General features: G+C 39.6%; 1 protein-coding gene across 6 annotated transcripts in view; it reads left to right on the forward strand.

Annotated features, from left to right (window-relative positions):
* Positions 1 to 17,571, forward strand: part of Rnf111 (ring finger protein 111) — a 78,078-nt gene extending 60,507 nt beyond the window's left edge. For 4 of the 6 annotated variants that reach the window (XM_005347668.2, XM_013346413.2, XM_013346416.2 and 1 more), the window contains exons 8-14: positions 1,438 to 1,786; positions 3,818 to 3,943; positions 5,556 to 5,682; positions 10,365 to 10,457; positions 12,222 to 12,317; positions 13,119 to 13,246; positions 15,920 to 17,571. In XM_005347668.2, the coding sequence (XP_005347725.1) occupies positions 1,438 to 1,786; positions 3,818 to 3,943; positions 5,556 to 5,682; positions 10,365 to 10,457; positions 12,222 to 12,317; positions 13,119 to 13,246; positions 15,920 to 16,037 (1,037 nt within the window). In that variant the 3' untranslated portion in view covers positions 16,038 to 17,571. The remainder of the gene's footprint in view (positions 1 to 1,437; positions 1,787 to 3,817; positions 3,944 to 5,555; positions 5,683 to 10,364; positions 10,458 to 12,221; positions 12,318 to 13,118; positions 13,247 to 15,919) is intronic. The other 2 variants (XM_013346414.2, XM_013346415.2) reach the window with 1 other exon arrangement.
* The last annotated feature ends 2,315 nt before the right edge of the window (positions 17,572 to 19,886 follow it).

Consider the following 19,886-nt stretch of genomic DNA (forward strand, 5'->3'; position numbering starts at 1 on the left):
TTTTTATTGAAGATATGAGAGAAAGCATCTTGTTAAGGGCTTTGTGGCATTTTCCTGACCTACGTGCCTTATCTGTCTGTAGCACAGGCTGGGACATGAGGTGTGGAAGGCAAGGTCAGCAATAGAAGTGTTGCACACTCGTGTTTAGGAGACTGAGATTCCCTTTCCTCTGTACAGCACTCTGACGGTAAATCATTAAGGGAAGTGATACATGTTTAGGAAGTAGCTGCATGCTTGAATTCCAGCACCCAGGAGGCTGAGGTGGGAAGGTTGCAAGTTTGAAGTCAGTTTGGATTATGTAGCAAGGCACTGTATCAAAAAACAACAACAAAAAGTTATAATTAATGGAAAAACATTTTCATTTGTATTGTTGTGTCCTGTAGTCTTCCCCCTCTTTAGTTTCTGGACAGGACAGCTGGCTGCAGAAAAGCAAAAACTCATTTGATAGGAGAATAAAGAGAATTTGGAAAAATGTCTATACTTTTATTACAAAATTTCCACAAAGACAAATAGTACTTTAAATAAATAGGAACAGTCTAAGAATACAAATCAATAATTCTGGGGAAAAAAAGCAAGTGATTAGAAAATAAATTATTTTTCTTATCATAGTTACCTTTTTTTTAAAAATCTGCATTGGTGTTTTGCCTGTATGTCTGTGTGATGATGCCGGATCCCCTGAAACTGGAGTTACAGACAGTTGTGATCTGCCATATAGATGCTAGGAATTGAACCCTGGTCCTCTGAGCCATGTCTCCAACCCCTCATATTTACTTAAAAATTTTAGGCCCAGCACTCAGGCTGCAGAGGCAGGCAGATCTCCAAGTTAGAGCCCAGCCTAGTCTGCAGAGTGAGTCCTAGGACAATCAGGGCTACACAGAGAAACTCTTTATTGAAGAACAAAAAATTTGGGGCCCTGGAGTGATGGTTAAGAATGTATACTGTTCTTCCAGAGGACCCAAGTTTGGTTCCTAGCGCCCACGACATGTAGCTCCAGCTCCAGGAGTTCCAGTGCCCCCTCAGGCCTCCATGGGCACCTAAACATACAGCAGTCACAAAGACACACACACACACCACATGTCTAAGTAAAAATAATGAAAATTAAGTCTTTTATTAAATGTTAGGTTGATTGTGTGAGGTCAGTTTATACCTGTGTCTTATAGATGAGTATATTAATTATGGTAACCTTTACAAGGGTGTTTTATTAGCAGCTATCTGTATTTAAGGTAATTTTTTCTGATACAAAACTTATAAATTTTACTGTAGATGTGGTCTGAGAGTGCATGCATGTGGGGAGGAGGGAGCAAAGAGGGAACAACACATAGGGATGGTATTTTTTCCAAAAATTTTAGTTCAGTCTCATAATAGATTGTTGTACATTGTAATGCTGTTAATGAAGTAGATGTGTATATATATTGACAGGAAACACTTTTCTTGCAGATGCTTCCTTAACAAGACCACTGCACCATCAAGCCTCGGGTTGCCCTCACTCTCATGGAAATGCCCCTCCTCAGACTCAGCCTCCCCCTCAAGTGGATTATGTTATTCCTCATCCCGTACATGCTTTCCATCCTCAGATATCTTCTCATGCAGCATCTCACCCTGTGGCGCCCCCGCCCCCAACTCATTTAGGCAGTACAGCTGCACCCATCCCTCAGCATCTTCCTCCAGCTCACCAGCCAATTTCACACCATATTCCAGCCCCAGCACCTCCAGCCCAGAGACTGCACCCTCATGAAGTGATGCAGAGGATGGAAGTTCAGAGGAGGAGGATGATGCAGCATCCAACGTAGGTCTCATGGTTTTAAGGAAATTGTGCTTGCTTTCCTTCTTGTTCCTTTGATCTTTCACATATGAAATCTTTTGTGTTTTGAAACTAGGTTTCACTGTACAGACCAGACTGTTCTTGAATTTATGAACCTCCTTCCTTAGCCATACACCATCATACCTAGTAGGTTTATGGTCACGTAAAACAAGACAGAATTACTATAGAAAATCTTTAGTGTCTACCACTGGCTGAGCTGGAGAGTTGCCAACCATAAAATAACTTTATTGTGTCCTATCCTGCATTGTATATGTTGACCATGTGAGTGTCTTCAAGCAAATAAGTCTGTGTTTCTAATGATTGATATCAACTTTGATTCTGAAGAACAAGATTGAAAAATGTCTAAGATTTGATTTGATTTGATTTGATTTATCATGTTATTAACAAGAGGAAAGAATAGTAATAGAACTTTCTAAAACTGGGTGGGCGATGGTGGCACACGCCTTTAATCCCAACACTGCAGAGAAAGGCAGATCTTTATGTGTTCAAGGCCAGCCTGGTCTACAAAGCTACTTCCAGGACAGCCAAGGCTACTCAAGAGAAACTCTGTCTTTAACAAACAACAAGAAGTTTCAAAAACTGACATAGAACTTGGCAGTGGTGGCACACGCCTTTAATCCCAGCACTTGGGAGGCAGATATAGGCAGATCTCTGTGAGTTCAAGGTCTACAACGTGGTCTACAAGAGCTGGTTCCAGGACAGGCTTCCAGACAGGCTACAGAGAATCCCTGTCTCAAAAAACAAACAAACAAAAAACAGAAACTGACATGAAAGCTTGGAGTATAGCTCAGTTGGGGGGGGGGAGGCGCGGGGCGGGTGGTTGCCTGGCATGCTTGAAGCCCTGAATTTAGTACTCTGCATTGCATAAGGACTAGGCATGATGCCCTACTTGGAGGTGGAAAGTAGAGGAGGATCAGAATTCTATTCAAGACCAGCCTGGGCCACATAATCTCCAATCTTAACAAAGTCTTATTAACCTTCTAATAGTATAGACCCCCATATTTATAATAAGAAAATGTTTTCTTTTGATAATTCAGGATTTGGTATTTACAATCATCTGATTTATGAATTATTAGGACATTGGGTTGTGGCCCAATACACTGTCAATTTTTGTAAATAAAGTTTTATTAAAAAACAGTTTAACTTTTTTATTCACATATTGTCTTACATTTTTGGAATGGCAAAGACCTACCTGGTTAGTTTTTTCATAGATCATATGACTATAAAACATACTGATGTTTTAATGGTCAGCCTTTATAGAAAATGTCAATGAAGCCAGCAAGATGGCTGAGTGGGTAAAGGTGCTTACTGTCAAGCCTGAGAACCTGAGCTTGGTCTCCAGGGCTACATGATGGAGTGAGAAAACAGATTCCTGCAAACTGTCCTTTGACCTGTCTCCAAGGGGCGGTGGGGGGGGGGCTCCTCATATTCTTATTAAAATGATTGAATTTTTTTTTAATGATTGTAGTAAAATAAAATTTTCTCTTGTCCTGCTTTATATGTTTATGTGAAGTAGCTAACTGGTTTAAACACACTTTTTAAAGTTTTATTTCTATTCTGCTGTTCTCCTAATTAAAATACCTATTGTAGAAGTTTTAAGGGAATGCCTAAATTACCATTTTTGTGGAATGTTTTGTTTTTTTTTAAGGATCTTACTGTGTAGCCTTGGCAGACCATGAACTACTTATGTAGACCAGGCTAAACTTAAAGAGACCCGGCTGCCTCTGGCTCCCAAATCCTGGGATTAAGTGCTTTCACCACCATTCCTGGAATCTGGGATGTTATTAGATTGGAGATAGTAGAGTAAATGAGCAGTAAGTTTGTGTGGAGAATTTCATGTGTTTTTTAATTTAATAATTTATGGTACATGTTTATAAGTATAAATTTCATCATGATTATTTATATATTTTCATAATTTTAACAAGTTTTTTCACATTAAGAAATAACCAATTATTCAATTATTTCCAGTGGTCTTTTTGTGTTCTGTGTTTCCAGGCGGGCACATGAACGTCCCCCGCCCCATCCACATAGGATGCACCCAAACTATGGCCATGGGCATCATATTCATGTGCCTCAAACCATGTCCTCACATCCTCGCCAGGCTCCAGAGAGAACTGCCTGGTCAGTATTTTACTTATTTCAAATTGTGCTAAGCAGCTTCTGGTAAAACTGGGGAGAAATCCCTTATAGTGGAATGCATATCACAGAGAGCAGCTGTGTGGAGGGACAGTTCTGCTGGGAGGAACTGTCTGGGGAGTGAAGTCTGGAAAGACAGAGGAGGATCTTGAGTTCTGGGGCGGGAGTCCCCGGAAGCAGGAAAACAGCTGTTGATTTTGTTTCTTTTGTGCCAGGTAATAATTGTATGGACTGGGAATATTGCAGAATAATAACTCATGTTAATTAGTGTATCCATACCTCAATATTTATCATTTAATATGATGGCATTTAAAATCCCCCTTTAAACAGTTTTGAGTGTATATCTATTGCTTTCTACTCGGCCATGAGGAGATGCTGTAGAAACCCAGAACTTAGTCCTGTTGAAGTGAATGCTTGCATCTGTTGATTATAGCCTGTGTTCCCGTGTGCCTCTCCTTCCTAGCCACACTCTTCAGTTCTCTACAACCGTGTTTGACTTTGACAAATTCTATATATAGTTGAGAGGACTTGTATGTGGAGTTTTCTATCTAGACCTCCAATCAGCTCTGTCCCGCCAGCTACTCCCAAATAACCACAGAGACTTAATTATAAATGCTAAGCCTATAGCTTACGCTTGTATTTAGCTAGCTCTTATGCCTTAAATTAACCCATTTCTGTTCATCTTTTTGCTGCCCCAAGACTCATTTACCTCATCTATTTACTTCCAATCCTATGTGTTCTTTGCCTCCTCAAACTCCCTTGACTCCGTCCTTCTCTCTAACATTTTCTCTGCCTCAAAAATCCTTGCTACTGACCAATCAGCTTTTTATTAATAATGAAAACAACACATCTTCACAATGTACAGAAGAATTACTCCACAGCAAGGAGTAGAGTATTTCTTCTGTTTTCATTAGTGTCTGCTATGGTCAGACTCCTGATGCAACCATGCTTGCCTGACTTCCTTTTCTACCTCCCTTGTCATGGTTATGTTTGCTTCACTTGCAGTGTCCACCATTGAAAAGAGAAACCTAGTTTGTTCTGGAGAAGTGAAATGGGTTTTCATTACATTTTCATTTTAATTCACTTGCAGTCATTGCAGCAGCACAGAGTAGGAATAAGCAAGTGGAGCTTCATTATATACCATGTCTGCCCTTCTTGTGGGGTCACTGCTCAAGGTTTTAGGTGTAGAAGCTCTTGTAATTGTCACCGACACCAAGAACCTAGCAAACAAAAGCCTGGGGACCATGTGTCACATTCTGATGGCCCAACAAAGTCAGCTCTATTGGTGTGCTCCTTGAGGAGAGCCAGGTTGATTAGAAGGGACTCTAGGAACCACTCTGTCTGTCCTGCTTTTGTGACCGAGTGAAACTGAATTAAAAAGCTTTTCTGCTTATACTCACCAAATGGAGCTTTTTGAATATTTATTTCTGAAATATACTTGAAGTTATTAGTAAAATTTGGGGGAAGGGTCTAAGTTACATTTGCCTTAACTTTCTAAGTAAAGAAACATAAGGATTATTGAAATTGCTTCTATTTCTCTTGGCAGTAAAGAGACTGTAAGGAAGGCACAAAGATAACTGCTCTTGCTCTTTCTTAGGGAACTGGGGATTGAAGCTGGAGTGACTGCAGCTACCTACACGCCTGGCGCACTGCACCCTCACTTGGCCCATTATCATGCCCCTCCTCGACTTCATCACCTACAATTAGGAGCACTTCCTTTAATGGTAAAATGGGGATTTTAAACATTCTGATGCATTTGCCTTCTGAAAGTAACTTTTTATTCTAAATTATATATTGTATTAAAATATTTCAGTACAGTAGATATTTTGCTAGAATTTAGAAATCATTCCACTAATTAGTTAGATATTATACTATGAAAAGATATTAGATATATTGAAATCTGAGTCTGTTGTAAAATATACTCTTGATGTACAAAATGCTGAGAAGTGAACTTTTCTGCACACCGATAGAGATGAACATGACCTGCTGTCACTGAGACGTGTGCATCAGTGAATTTGCCAGCAGTGGATTGGGTCTGCTTTGATGCCTTCATGCTGTTGCTGCTTCTTGCTGACAGGTGCAGATTGTGTTGCTACAATGTTGAAAAAATCACTATAAAACTAGCTATAGATGTGAGGAGAAAAGGAAGTTCTCTGTTGTACAGAAGGCACTGTAGAGAGTCCTCATTGTCCCTTGTCCTAGGCTTCTGTGGACTTCAGGGTACTGCCTTTGCAGAGGTTGATACTGGTCAGGAGCTGTCTAACAGCACCAAGGACTAAGAGTCTGTAAGCTTGTGTCTCCAGATGTGCCAGCTAGGGTAGCTAGTGCCAGCATTTGCCCAGCTCTTGTGAGCCTCTATTCACCACCAGAGAGATGGAGTAGGGAGGAGGGAGTTAAAGGAGGAGGGGAGGAAGGAAGGAAGGAAATAAAGAAGGGGAGAATGAGAACACAAAGCTGCTTCGACAGGAAGCTGGGTCTCAGCAGCCACAGAAGGGGAGTTTGTTGTTGCTCTTGTTTTATTTTGAGATAGGGTTTCTTTCTGTAGCCTTGGCTGTCCTTGCACTCAGTATGTAGACCAGACTGGCCTCAGACTCAGAGATATGCCTGCCTCTGCCTCTCAGCTGAGATGTTTTGATTATATTTATGTTTTTTGAGTGATTTAATGTGATTATACTTGAAAAGAACACATCTCAATTATGGGAAAAGCAGATTTAGAGGTGGGAGAAGGAAACTCCTTTAAGTGTTTTGGTAGAAGAGTAAAGTTTAGTAGGTTTCTGAAATAAAAGTACTGGTAGACTTTGTTGACAGACTCCCCATGGGAGACCCTACCCTTTCTGAAGTGGGTGGGGGGAAGGTGGGGGTGAGCAGGAGTGGAGGGAAGGGAGACTGGGTTTGTATGTAAAATGGAAAAAAAAAAACTTTTAAATAAAAAATTGAAAAAAAACTGGTTCAAAAAAAAAAAGCACTGGCAGATGGCAGGAAAAGCACCAGGGCACAGTGTAGTAAGTGAGTAATTCTTAGGCTGGCTCCAGGTTTCTAGTGTGGGTAAAAAGTGTGTGCCTTTCGTTGTATTGGAGAATGTTAGATGGCTTGAAAAATATTAGATGAGATTTTAGACCTACTAATCTGAGATAGCTGTGTCCACTAAGAAAGATATCTAGGCTAAAGATATGTTTTTGAACCTGACAAGATGTCATTCAGTGCTAAGGAATCCAAGGAAGAGGAGTAGATTTTCAGAGAGTGTATAAGCGGCAGGAAGGTGAGTGGATAGGAGAAACAGCCTTTAGATGGCAGTGTCCTTCAGTCAGATGACAACTGCCCACATGAGAAACAAAACTATTCTCATAAACACATGTATGTGGTCGGTTAGTGCCGTATGAAAGAATAAAGCTTGGGGAGTATTGATATCGTAATGGGTTTGTCAGTGGTTAACAGTGAGAAATGGAGATGGTTCTGTTTCCTCTCCTTCCCTCTCTTCTCCCATCCCCTTTTTTGACATGGCAAAACTGAACTCAGAGTCCTGTGCTCTCTAGGCAAACACTCTGCCACTGAGACATACTGCTAGGTCTTGTGGGACTTTTTCAAAAAGATGAGAACTTGCAGACAGTAACTATACAGTACTTGTAGCTTGCCTATGAAGGGCAGATTTAGTATAAATTCCAGGATTAAGAGCATTGAGGTTTGGAGGAACAAGAAACATTTTGACTTGACAGAAAGCCGGTAGAAAGAACAGCTTGTTTAAAAAGAGAAATGAGTAGTCTATTAAGTATGGACCAGGGTGGGAAACAGAAGACTAAATTTGAGTAGGAGAAGAGAAGGTAGAGGAAAAAGACGGGAAAAGGTTTTTGGAAGGAAGGTTTAGAATATGTGGAGGCAAATTTCTTTCTAAGTTGCTTGGAGGATGTTGTCAGTTACTTCCTGTGCTCTTGGTTATAAGTGAAGCTGCGGGTAAGGTAACAATGTGCCATGAGAGGCTGGAAGTGTACAGATGGTTGTGGGCCACCTTGTGGGTGCTGGGAATTGAACTCAGGACCTCTGGGAGAGTGACCAGTGCTCTTAATCTCTGAGCTGTCTCCTCAGCCCCTATAAGTAAGTTTTGATTCAGCACAGGCTGATTAAAAACAATGCTGGAGAGCCAGGAAGTAATGGCGCACATCTTTAATCTCAGTACGCGGGAGGCAGAGGCCGTGAGTTCCAGTTAGGGTTACACAGAGAAACCTTGTCTTGAAAAACAAAATAAAACAAAAAAACAAAAACAAATAATAATAAATAGTAATGTTGGAAATAGTAAAGAAAAACAATTTAAAATGTTGAATTTTTTTGTTTTTTTTCGAGACAGGGTTTCTCTAGCTTTGTAGCCTGTCCTGGAACTAGCTCTTGTAGGACAGACTGGCCTCGAACTCAGACATCCGCCTGCCTCTGCCTCCCGAGTGCTGGGATTAATGGCGCATGCTGCCACTGCTCAGCTAAAATGTTGAAGATTATTTATAAAGATGGATGGTACTGTCTCCTTCATATAGTCAGTTCACTTGGATGACTGCTGCTGTAACTGCACAACCATTACAGAGAAGATGGAGTGTGCTGCAGTCTTTTAGTCTTGACCCTTGGTTTGTTCATGTTTTTGTTTGATCACTGATCTTATATATAGTGATGATTTGTTCACAGTGATTGTGCAGCAGTAGCACTACAGTGCACATCCGAGCAAAGCTTACCTGACACAAGGCGAAACACAGCCTTCCTTGGGTAGAATCCCTAGATGGTGCTTGAGAACTATATTTGGAACCACATTAAACATGAAAGAAAGCTGGTGATGAAAGCTGGTGGCAGAAGTATGCCACTAAATAGATGTAGGAAAGCTAAGAAGAGAAGGCAGAGCCTGTTCAACATCAGTGGGAGCACCAAGCAGCCAGTGCGAGTTTCCTAGTGCACACTGAATGGCCATAAAGAACAAGTATTTTTGGGGTAACAGATAAATTTAAATTTGTGGCCAGTTCACAAAAAATGAAATCTGAAATATTCAGGATTCACTATACTGAACAAAACAATTTTTTATTTGTTTTGTTTTTTGAGACAGGGTTTCGCTGAAGTTTTGGAGCCTGTCCTGGAACTAGTTCTTGTAGACCAGGCTGGCCTTGAACTCACAGAGATCTGCCTGCCTCTGCCTCCCTAGTGCTGGGATTAAAAGTGTGTGTGCCACTGCTGCCCAGCTGAACAAAACAGTTTTTTAAAAAGCCTGTTACACGTAGGCAAGAATATTTCATGCTTTATTTACTATTGAGAGGTTGTCATGGTCATATGAAAGCTTTAATTTCTTAAGTTTGTTTGCTACTACTAAGAGATAATAGGGCTTAAAAAGCTTGAATATACATAGACATTTTTTGTTTTGTTTTTGAGACAAGGTTTTTCTACATAGCCCAGGCAATTCTGAAACTCACTGTTTAGACCAAGTTGACCTGAAATTCACAGAGATCCACCTGTCTCTGTTTCCTGAGTGCTGGAAATTAAAGGCGTGTACAACCACACCTGACTTTTTTTTTTTTTAAGTAGGGTGGACAGAGTATATTTCATTGTTGCCCAGGCTGACCTTGAAACTAGACCTAGCCTCAAGCTGCCTTAGCCTACCTCAGCCTTCTGAGTAGCCAGGGCCAAGTATGTCTCACCGTACCCAACTATATGCAAAGTTCATGTAAGAAATTTGTTACCTCATGAAACAGCTGTTTCCCTTATTTCTTTCAACCATCTTTTCAGAAATGAGAGCTTGTGTTTTAAGGGTCACTTAATTGTTCCTCTTAATAGAATGTGTAGTTAGAGTCATGTTTGTGATGATATTTTTGTTTGTGCTAACAAATAAAGGTTGCCTGAAGATCAGAGTGCAGAGTTAAGTCACTAGTTAGCCATAGAGGCCAGGCAGTGGTGACACACACCTTTAATCCCAGCATTGAGGAGACCGAAGCAGATGAGATGGCTCTCTGTGAGTTCAAGGCCACCCTGGGCTACATGAGATTGAATCTGTCTAAAAGAGAAACAGAGCTCACACAAAGGTGATCCCAGCAGTTGGGATCACATGCCTTTAATCCCATCACTAGGGAGCTGGAGAAAAGAGTAAACAGAAGCTCAGATAGAGTCTGAGGATTCAGTCTTAGAAACAGTCTGAGGTTTCATAGAGAGAGCATTCAGTCTTAGGTCTGAGGTAGAGGTAAGAAATAGTGACTGGCTGTTTTGCTTCTCTGCTCTTCTTCATTAACATCTGTATCTGACTAGATTTTTATTATTAAGAGCAATTAGAATTCGTGCTACACATGTTTGTCTTTTGAGTTGAGTTCATTACTTGAATGGAGGTTGAGTATCTTCAATGTTAGCAGTAAAATACAAATCTTAATGACTTCATCTCTTGTATTAAAAACAGGTTCCTGACATGGCAGGCTACCCTCACATCCGTTATATTTCTTCAGGATTGGATGGAACACCGTTCAGAGGTCCTCTTAGGGGCAATTTTGAGGTATGAAGTAAAATAAGTGAAGATATTTGCCATTGGATTTTTAGTGCAGAGTTGATTAAGTAGAATGACCACTGATCTGGGAATCAGAAAGCAGTCAGATGTCTGATTTTCTCAATTTTGCCTCAGGGACTTACACAAAGATTTATGAAGAGTATCTTAAAAGTCAAAACTTAACTGTTTAAAGACTTTGGATGTGAATATCTTAAAGACATTGAATGTGAATTATCTACCATAAAATAATATATAAAGTTTATTGAACTGGTTATGGTAGTACACACCTTTAATCCAAGCACTTGAGAGGCAAAAGCATAACCTTATAAGTTGTGTGTGTGGGGGGAGGGGTTGTTATTGTTGGTTGGTTGGTTTTGGTTTTTTGAGAGAGGGTTTTTCTATATAGCTTTGGAGCCTGTCCTGGAACTAGCTCTTGTAGACCAGACTGGCTTCGAACTCACAGAGATCTGACTATCTCTGCCTCCTCTGTGCTGGGATTAAAGGTGTGCGCCACCACTGCCTGGCAACCTTGTGAGTTTTATGCCAGCCTAGTCTACCTAATGAATTGCAGGCTAAGTAACACTACATAGTAAGGCCTTTTCTTATAAGAACACAAAAAAGGGGGGCTGAAGAGATGGCTTGGTGGTTAAGATCACTGGCAGCTCCTCTTCTAGAGGACCCAGGTTCAACTCCTAGTAACCACACGGTAGCTCACAACTGTCTGTAATTCTGGTTTCAGGGGATTGGTTCAGTACCCTCTTCTGGCCTCCTCAGACACCAGGCATGCATATGGTACACAAAAATATTACACACAAAACATCCATACACATAAAATAAAAAATTTAAAAACCTACCAAATCAGTAAAATAATCCAATGAAGAGCCATTTGCATATGGGAAGAAAATTGAGCTTTCTTGGTAGAGAAACAGTCTAGAGAAGGAAAGCCAATTTGTGTGCAGCTGAAGATCTCATCTGTGGTTGGATAACTTAGAACTGCTCATATGTAGTACAAGGGATTCAGATTCTGCAGCCATGTGCACATCCAGACTTTTGCACTGCCACATGGTTACAACCTGATTTACAGGATAGTGTTGCATTGCCAGCATTTATAGTATTTATATTGCATGGTTATGAATATTTAAATTTGTTACCTTTGTAACATTGATCATACTCTATTTTTATTTTATTTTATTTGCATTGGTGTTTAGCTTTCATGTTTGTCTGATCTTGGAGTTACAGACAGTTGATTGTAAATAGACATTTCTCTTGTGCTCGCCTGTTCCCAAATACCCAACATCCACTTCCTAAATAATTGAATTGGAGGCTTAATATAAATTATGAATGTTTGACTGATAGCTCAGGCTTATTATTAACTAGCTCTTACGTTTTAAGTTAACCCATATTCCTTACTTATGCTCAGTCACATGACAGTACCTTTAATAGCTTCTTGGCACATTCATCTTCTGTTCCCTCTACATTTGGCTGGTGACTCTTGACTCTTCTCCTTCCCATCATCCTTAGTTTGGCTGACCTGTTTGTACTTCGTGCCTGGCTACTGGCCAGTCAGCTTTTTATTAAACAAATTTGAGTGACAGATCTTTATAGTGTACAACAGGATTTTTCCACACCAGTTGTTAACTGCCATTTAGGTGCTGGGAATTGAACTCTCGAAGAATAGTCAGTGCTCCTAACCACTGAGCCACCACCTCTCAAGCCCTGACAATACGGACAATAGTCATTGTGGTTTTAATACTATTTATGTTTCACTTTCAGGAACTGATTCATCTGGAAGAAAGATTAGGAAATGTCAATCGTGGAGCATCCCAGGGAACAATTGAAAGATGCACATATCCACATAAATATAAAAAGGTGAGGATTGTTATGATAAAAATGGAATCTTACAGACCCTTGATTCTGTAATAGCAATTGTATTACTATTGAAGTGATTTCCATAATGAAATTATATATATAGTTTTTATATATATGAGTGGTGGTGGTGCACACTTGGGAGGTAGAGGCTGGTGAGTTTTGAGACCAGCCTGTTCTACAGATAGCGATCCAGGACAACTGAGGCTATTACACAGAAAAATCCTGTCATGGAAAACCAAAATAGCTAAAACACCTAGCCAATTTTTTTTTCACTGATGCCTAGTTCATATTTCTGTATTGTTCATATTTATGTATGTGGAAATTCCAAACTATATGTGAAATAAGCTGTTCATAGTGAACAGATAATGCTCGGTGCCGTACAGAAAACAGTGGAGCTCACTGTTGGTATTTTTAATGTTGTCTAAGAGTGTCAGTCAGGCGTTAACCACAACTGTATCTTGTTTAAACTAAATGTTATAAATTAGAGTTAACTTAGAGATGCTTGAAATAGTCGTTAGAAGAATAATTTGCTTAACTGTGTTAAAATAATAATTGTGCAAATTATCATTGTCACGAAATAACATTAATAGGGTTCATCCTAGAGAATCTCTTAAATTTTGACTTTGCTTTTCATGCTCACTTTGAGGAGTCAGTAGTTAATTGGTAGACACTCAATCCATCTGTTAATTCATGACTGTTGTGTAAGAAATAAGTTACATATGAATATGTGGTCTTTTTGTTTTGTTTTAAATAAACACAGACTTTACTCAGTTGTTCAATAATGTCATCTCTGCTAATAAGGTAACAACTGATTGGTTCTCACAGAGGAAACTGCACTGCAAACAAGATGGGGAAGAAGGGACTGAGGAAGACACAGAGGAAAAGTGTACTATCTGTTTGTCTATTTTAGAGGAAGGTGAAGATGTGAGGTAACTAGACATTTCTTATTTAAAGTCCACTCTTAAATAGAAAGGACTGGATTGTGGCTCAGTGTCAGAGTCCTTGTCTAATTGCACAGCCATGGCTTTGTTCCTCAGCACAGATAATTGATTCACAAATAGATCAGTAGGTCTTAAAGGGCATTCATTAAAAAGTAAACTGGAATCCAAATAAAGATTTGTTCTGTAAGCAAAAGAATAAAAAGGATCAAAGTCATGGAGGGGTGTGCACTTCCACTCTGGACTGCACCAGAGGCTGCATGGGGAGCTTCTGTAGTAAAATTTGTCTTCTGTAACACTTTCAGGAATTAGAATTTGAGAGGATTTTGCTATCTAGATTATAAAAGGTCAGGATCATCTCTATATACTCTATTGCCAGCATTCTTCACCTTTGTTTTCGGATTTTTTTTGTTTGGTTTGGTTTGGCTTTGGTTTTCTGAGAGGTTCTTGCTAGATACCACTGGCTGGCCTTACTCTTGTGGAGGTTTGCCCCTGCCTCCCAAGTGCTGGGAATTACAGGCACATGCCTCTATGCTTAATATAACCATACTTCTTTTGTGATTTAGTGTATGTTCTCATCCTGACCTAATTTTATTTGAAGGAATTTTTTTTTGTATAGTTTGTAAGGTAATTGCTTTATAATCTAGATTTTTAAAACAGTAACTTATCCAGGCCGTGGTTACACATGCCTTTAATCCCAGCACTCAGGAGGCAGAGGCAGGCGGATCCATGTGAGTTCGAGGCCAGCCTGGTCTATAGAGCAAGTTCCAGGACAGGTTCCAAAGTTACACAGAGAAACCCTGTCTTGAAAAACCAAAAAAAAACTACAAACAAAACCCAATAATTTAGTATTATATCAAGCATAACAGCTGTGGGTAATAATTTTTTCTGTTTCTAAGGATAATGTTGTCAAACTTTGTTTTTTTTTCTAGATAGGATTTCTCTGTGTAGCCCTGGCCGTCCTGGAACTTGATCTGTAGACCCCTCCTGGCTCATCATACATCTTCAGCTAGTGGTTGAGAGAGGAGAAAGATATATTATTGTCAATTACACCATGTGATAAGGGTTTTGTTTTTTTTTTAAATATTAAAAGTGAATTACTAGGGCTGGAGAGATGGCTCAGAGGTTAATAGCACTGACTGCTCTTCCAGAGGTCCTGAGTTAATTCCCAGCAACCACATGGTGGCTCACAGCCATCTATAATGAGATCTGGTGCCCTCTTCTGGCATGCAAGCATACACGGAAGGAATGTTGTATGCATAATAAATAAATAAATCTTTTTTAAAAAAGTGAATTACTAATTTTCTTATGTGTGTAAGTGTTTTACCTGCATATAAGTTTGTGCATCATGTGCATGCAGATGTTCAAGGAGGCCAGAAGAGGGCATTGGATCCCTTGGAACTGGGTGCTGGGACTCTCATGGCCCTCTGGAAAGACAGCCAGCACTCTTTGACTGTTGAACCTTCTCTGCAGCCCCTGTGGTTTTGTTTTGTTTTAAACATTCTGTTTCTAGTGAAGGCATGTAGCTATTGAATCAGTCTCTTAACAGTGTTAATGATAGTGTCCAAGAAGGAAGAGAGCACTTCGAGGTATTATCTGTGGAAATATTAGGCTATGAGGGCATGATTAACAGCTCTTAATAGTAAGTAGTAGAAAGTTATTAAGCAGCAACTTCCATTTTACTCTTTAGTTTGAATTTAGTGTTACCCTATGCAGTTTCTATTGGCTACTCGGTGTGGTATTCTGAAGTGAACATCTTCCTTTAACCCACTTATAAAGCAGTAGCATTTTGTTAAGTGGGTGTGCTGATTTTCCTCTGAAAATAATATTCCTTACCTCAAGCATGTGCTTCAGCCTGACGTATAAAGATCCTTGGGGTTGAAGTCATGGTACATGTTATGGCTTTCTTTAATTCCTACAGCACAGCAGTCTCCAAAGCTTTTGGAAGACAGTTAAATGAATATGTATTTCAGAGAATCTTCACAAGCATCATAATGATTTGATATTTAAAGTGTTTGCAGCATCAACAGGGTATTTTCATCTACCGTGCCTTGGCTGCTCATGTAAAAGACAATACTAGACTAATTGCCAGTCTTATTCTTTATTTGACAGTTCTGAGTTTTATATATTTTGCCTCCATAGAAGTGTCAGTTATTTATCTTGGTGATTCATATATTGTCTGAAATGCCATTTTTATAATGAGCAATTGCCCTTAGAGGTGTTGGTGTAGGGTGTGTGTGTGTGTGTGTGTGTGTGTGTGTGTGTGTGTGTGTGTGTGTATCACAGTGCACATTTATAGGTCAGAGGACAGCCTAGAGTGTTGGCCCTCACCTTTGAAACGGGGCTCTGTTTTTGTTTTCTGTTGTATGCACCAGGCTAGCTGATTATCCAGCTTCTGGGAAATTTGTTTCCATCCCGTATCCTGGATTACAGATGTGGCATATGCCACTGCATGCTGCTTTTTATGGGTTCTGAGGATGTGAACTCAGGTTGGCAGACTTGCATAGCAATTACTTTGCCCGCTGAGCTATCCTGCCAGCTCTAGTCCTTGTGCTTTTAACATAAAGATGCTTAGTGACTTCAGAACACTTTATTTGCAAATCTGTGCCCTATAGAATTATCATAAAATTAATTTTTGCTGTTTGTTTTCTTCATCAATGATAGGCGCCTTCCATGTATGCACCTTTTCCACCAAGTGTGTGTTGATCAATGGCTGATCACCAATAAGAAGTGCCCCATATGCAGAGTGGACATAGAGGCCCAGCTGCCGAGTGAAAGTTGACACCGTATTTCAGAACTCTTGCTGTCCCTCTCATTCCCATTCTTCCTGGTACTGCAGTCAACCAAAGATGGCATGACTTACCTGCGCAGATCTGGAAGCCTTGAACTCGGAGTACTGACTCTGCTACATGGTACAGCTACCGCTAGACCTACAACTTATGTACACAGTTGATTTTGATGTATTTATAAAAGCTTTTGTGGTTTTTTTTTTCTAGATTTGACATTTCTTCCTGTATCATTTTACTGTATTTTTGCATGATTCCTTGTATTGCATTTCTTTGCACATATCATGGGCTTGTGACCCTAAACTTGCAGGCAAGATTAGCTGCTTTAGTAAGTAGTATTTTGTGGTCTTTTTGTTGTTGTTTTTTTTTTTTACCATAGTACCTTAAGAATTATGAATTTTTTATCCATTACTAACCTTTAATTTAATCAATCATGTACTTTAGTTTAATGTATAAAGATTCTCTAGAAAATGATAATATTGTGTATTAAGACATTCCTTAATTAAATTAGGACAAAATGGCTGCTGTATATTTACAATATGGAGTTCTGAGTTAAGTACCACTCTTAATACTGGGAACAGAATGCAACCCATGTCAATCAGATGCAGGTGGTACTCACATGACCAGAGTGATCAATAGGAATTTTCTTGGTGTATCCTTTCTTCCAGCACAGTGCAAGATAGAGTTGCTATTGATGCCGTACGTTTAGACTGCTGTTCTGACCCTATTTATCTTTCTCTATGCCATTTGGAACTTTATTCCCTAATCCAGTTTTTGCTGCTGTGAAACAGCTTTGATGAACACTAAATATTAATTTGAGTTAGCTGGATTGTATATACTTGCAGATTTAAAAAAAAAATAGGGAAATTGAAAAAGACATGTAGAATTTTGTTAGGTCTTCTGCTAAGCACGAATAACTAAGATATCTGCTTACATTAATTTTATAAAGTCATTCAGTCAGAATTTAGGATTCAGTCATTGGCAGGTATCTATGCATTCGTAGAACTTCTAAGGGTCCCAGGTTCACTTTTAAGGAATTTTTTTTTATAGTTTAAATAAAGTCAGCTGAATCTACATGTCTCTTGTTTTCTTTCTCTCTAAACTTGAAAACAATAAATCTGCAGATACTGTGAGGCACAGATTGTATTGTCAGGCTACTGTTGGCTATGGTCATAGACACCCACTTCAGACATTACCAAGAGTCGATCACTGATTTAAAAATTTTAATTTCTATAGTTAAGATTTACAACATAATATAGAGTAAAAGTTAACATACTAACATTTCTCCTTTGGAGGAAGTTTTAATCCACTTCAGGATGCATATTATCAAGATACTTTCATATACAGGATAGCCTAATTTTATTTGTTTAAATATGCTTAATATGCCCAAGATTGCAAATGCATCCAGTCAGTAATAGCACTGTCTGTATGTGGAAGACATGTTCCCATGGATCATATGTGAAGATGTCAATAAGCTTGCATTAAGCCACCTGCTTTGTAAGTGGATTGATTAATAAATAACTTATATTTCTATTGTCTTTGTGTTTCATAATTAGTGTTTATAAAATGGTTAACTTTGGCCATCTTGGAATTCAAATCAGATCCATCTAACTGATATTTGCATAATCTGGTGCTTGTTTTCATTCACTCTTGCCTTTTATATTTCTAAATATCACAGTAGAGTAATTTCATTATCAACATGTGTCTACAAAGTGTGCTTTCTGATGGAGGGTTGATTGAGCTAAAAGTATACTTGTGAGCCAGAGTGTAGCCTGATGTTGAAAAATTTCCAAACCCCAGGCATCCCGAGTTCAATGCCTAACACTGCAAAAAGAAGATAAAAGAAGTACATTTGATTACCAGTCTACTTTATGGAAGGTCAGGAAAGAGTGGAACAGTGACCCAGGTCAGCTTCCTCACTGGGTAAAAGCCAAAAAGTGGACTGATGTATATAAACTGCCATTAGAGAGCCTGAGTCTGTACAGGTGCTGAGAACATAGAAATGAAAAGGAGGGGTGTGTGGAGAGATGACTCCGTGATTAAGAGTGCAGACTGCTCTTCCAGAGGGCCTGAGTTCAGTGATTAAGAGTGCAGACTGCTCTTCCAGAGGGCCTGAGTTCAGTTCCCAGCACCCATATCAGGGAGTTTGCAGGCTCCAGGGGGATCTGGCACTTTTGGCCTCTGCAGGAACTCATGTGTGCACACCTACACATACGTACATATATATGTACATACATACATATTTATTTATTTGGTTTCTCAAGACAGGATTTCTCTGTGCAGCCCTGGCTATCCTAGAACTCTCTCTATAGTCCAAACTAGCCTCCAACTCAGAGATCCATGTGCCTCTGCCTCCTGAGTGCTAAGGTTAAAGGCATGTGCCACCATTGCCTTGCCATACACATTTAAAAAAAAAAAAAAAAAAAAGTTAAAATGGAAAGAATTCCATGCTATGGGTTCCTCTACTGTTTTTCAGAACATAAAAGCATAGATTTCTCTCTCACACACATTATATGTGGTTTAAATACATACCTGTTGACCTGTTTTATAATTGCTGCTAATTCATTTATATGTTTGTTTGTTTGTTTGTTTGTTTGTTTTTTAAGGCAGGGTCTTACTATGTAAACCCTGGCTTAGAACTCATGTAGACCAGGCAGGCCTCAAACTCACAGAGATTAACCTTCCCTCTGCCTCTCAAATGCTGGAGTTTTTTACTATACCACACTCCAAGATGCAAATATACAGTGATAAAATAAAAAATAAATCTTAAAAAGATAAATTATTGCTTTAATCCCAAAATGTTTGACCTTTCAAAGCAAATGCTAGTATCATGAGATGCTGCTAACATTTCTCTTGCACCAGGTCCAAGCATCTAGTCACTAAATGGGCAGGAACAGTCCTCTTCTGCATTCACGAGGATGTTACTTCCTCTTGCCCTACAGCCACAGAAGACTCTGGGCTGTGTGCCCTTTGCTTCTCCTGTCATAATCACAGCACAGTGTGCAAGTCGCTGCTGAATACTGTGCTGTAGTCAGCTACTGCCAAAGGGGAGAAATGATGCCCTCTGCCGTAAAATTACATTTTGTATGTGGTGGTGGGGTGTGAAGGGGTGTGAAGGGGCGAGGTCGATAATTAGCCAAACCAACTTAAAATAATATTCAGCTTTAATAAACAGAAGAAAGGAAACTTACAAAACCAGGGTTCCAGCGATCCAGGAGAGCAGGGGGCAAAAAAAGAGGAAGAAACAAGTGCACCTGGGTATTTTATCTGTTTTTCTGTGGCCCCAGGGGGACACACCCTAAACAGAAGGTGATTGGCTAAAGTCCCCCATCAGGAGTGTGAGTGTATAGAGGCTATAGTTCATCATTGGGCACCCTCTTCAATTGCTTCCTGTTAGCCAGAGCCATACCATTTTGTCTGTCTAATGTTTTGAGTGTAGGTTTCTTGCCAAGGCCTTGCTCTGGACATAGTGTCTTTTGTAGGTAAGCATTCTCTCTGACTGGTGTCAGGACTTGTCAAGTTTCCAGTTGCATGTAATTCTTGCTTCCATGTTGGATAAACATTTTTAAGACATATCAGTCAAATGGTAAAACATCTGGAAATGGCAAATTCAAAACACGTACCAAGACAGCATTGAGAATTGAGATTTTAAAGAGATCCCATGTCTCAACCACTATAATATGTATGTTTGTGAGATTGTGGCCCTGTGAGAAGACCAGAAGACATAGATGGCCATCCACAAAAGGCTTATTGTAGGTCATAGAAATACCCTAGGTAAGTATATCTTTTATGTATTTTGTGACAAACCTACCACAAGTGTGGTTTCAGGCACTTTTCTTTGCTCA

Source organism: Microtus ochrogaster, chromosome 5, assembly GCF_000317375.1.
Source record: "Microtus ochrogaster isolate Prairie Vole_2 chromosome 5, MicOch1.0, whole genome shotgun sequence".
NCBI classification, from domain to species: Eukaryota; Metazoa; Chordata; class Mammalia; order Rodentia; family Cricetidae; genus Microtus; species Microtus ochrogaster.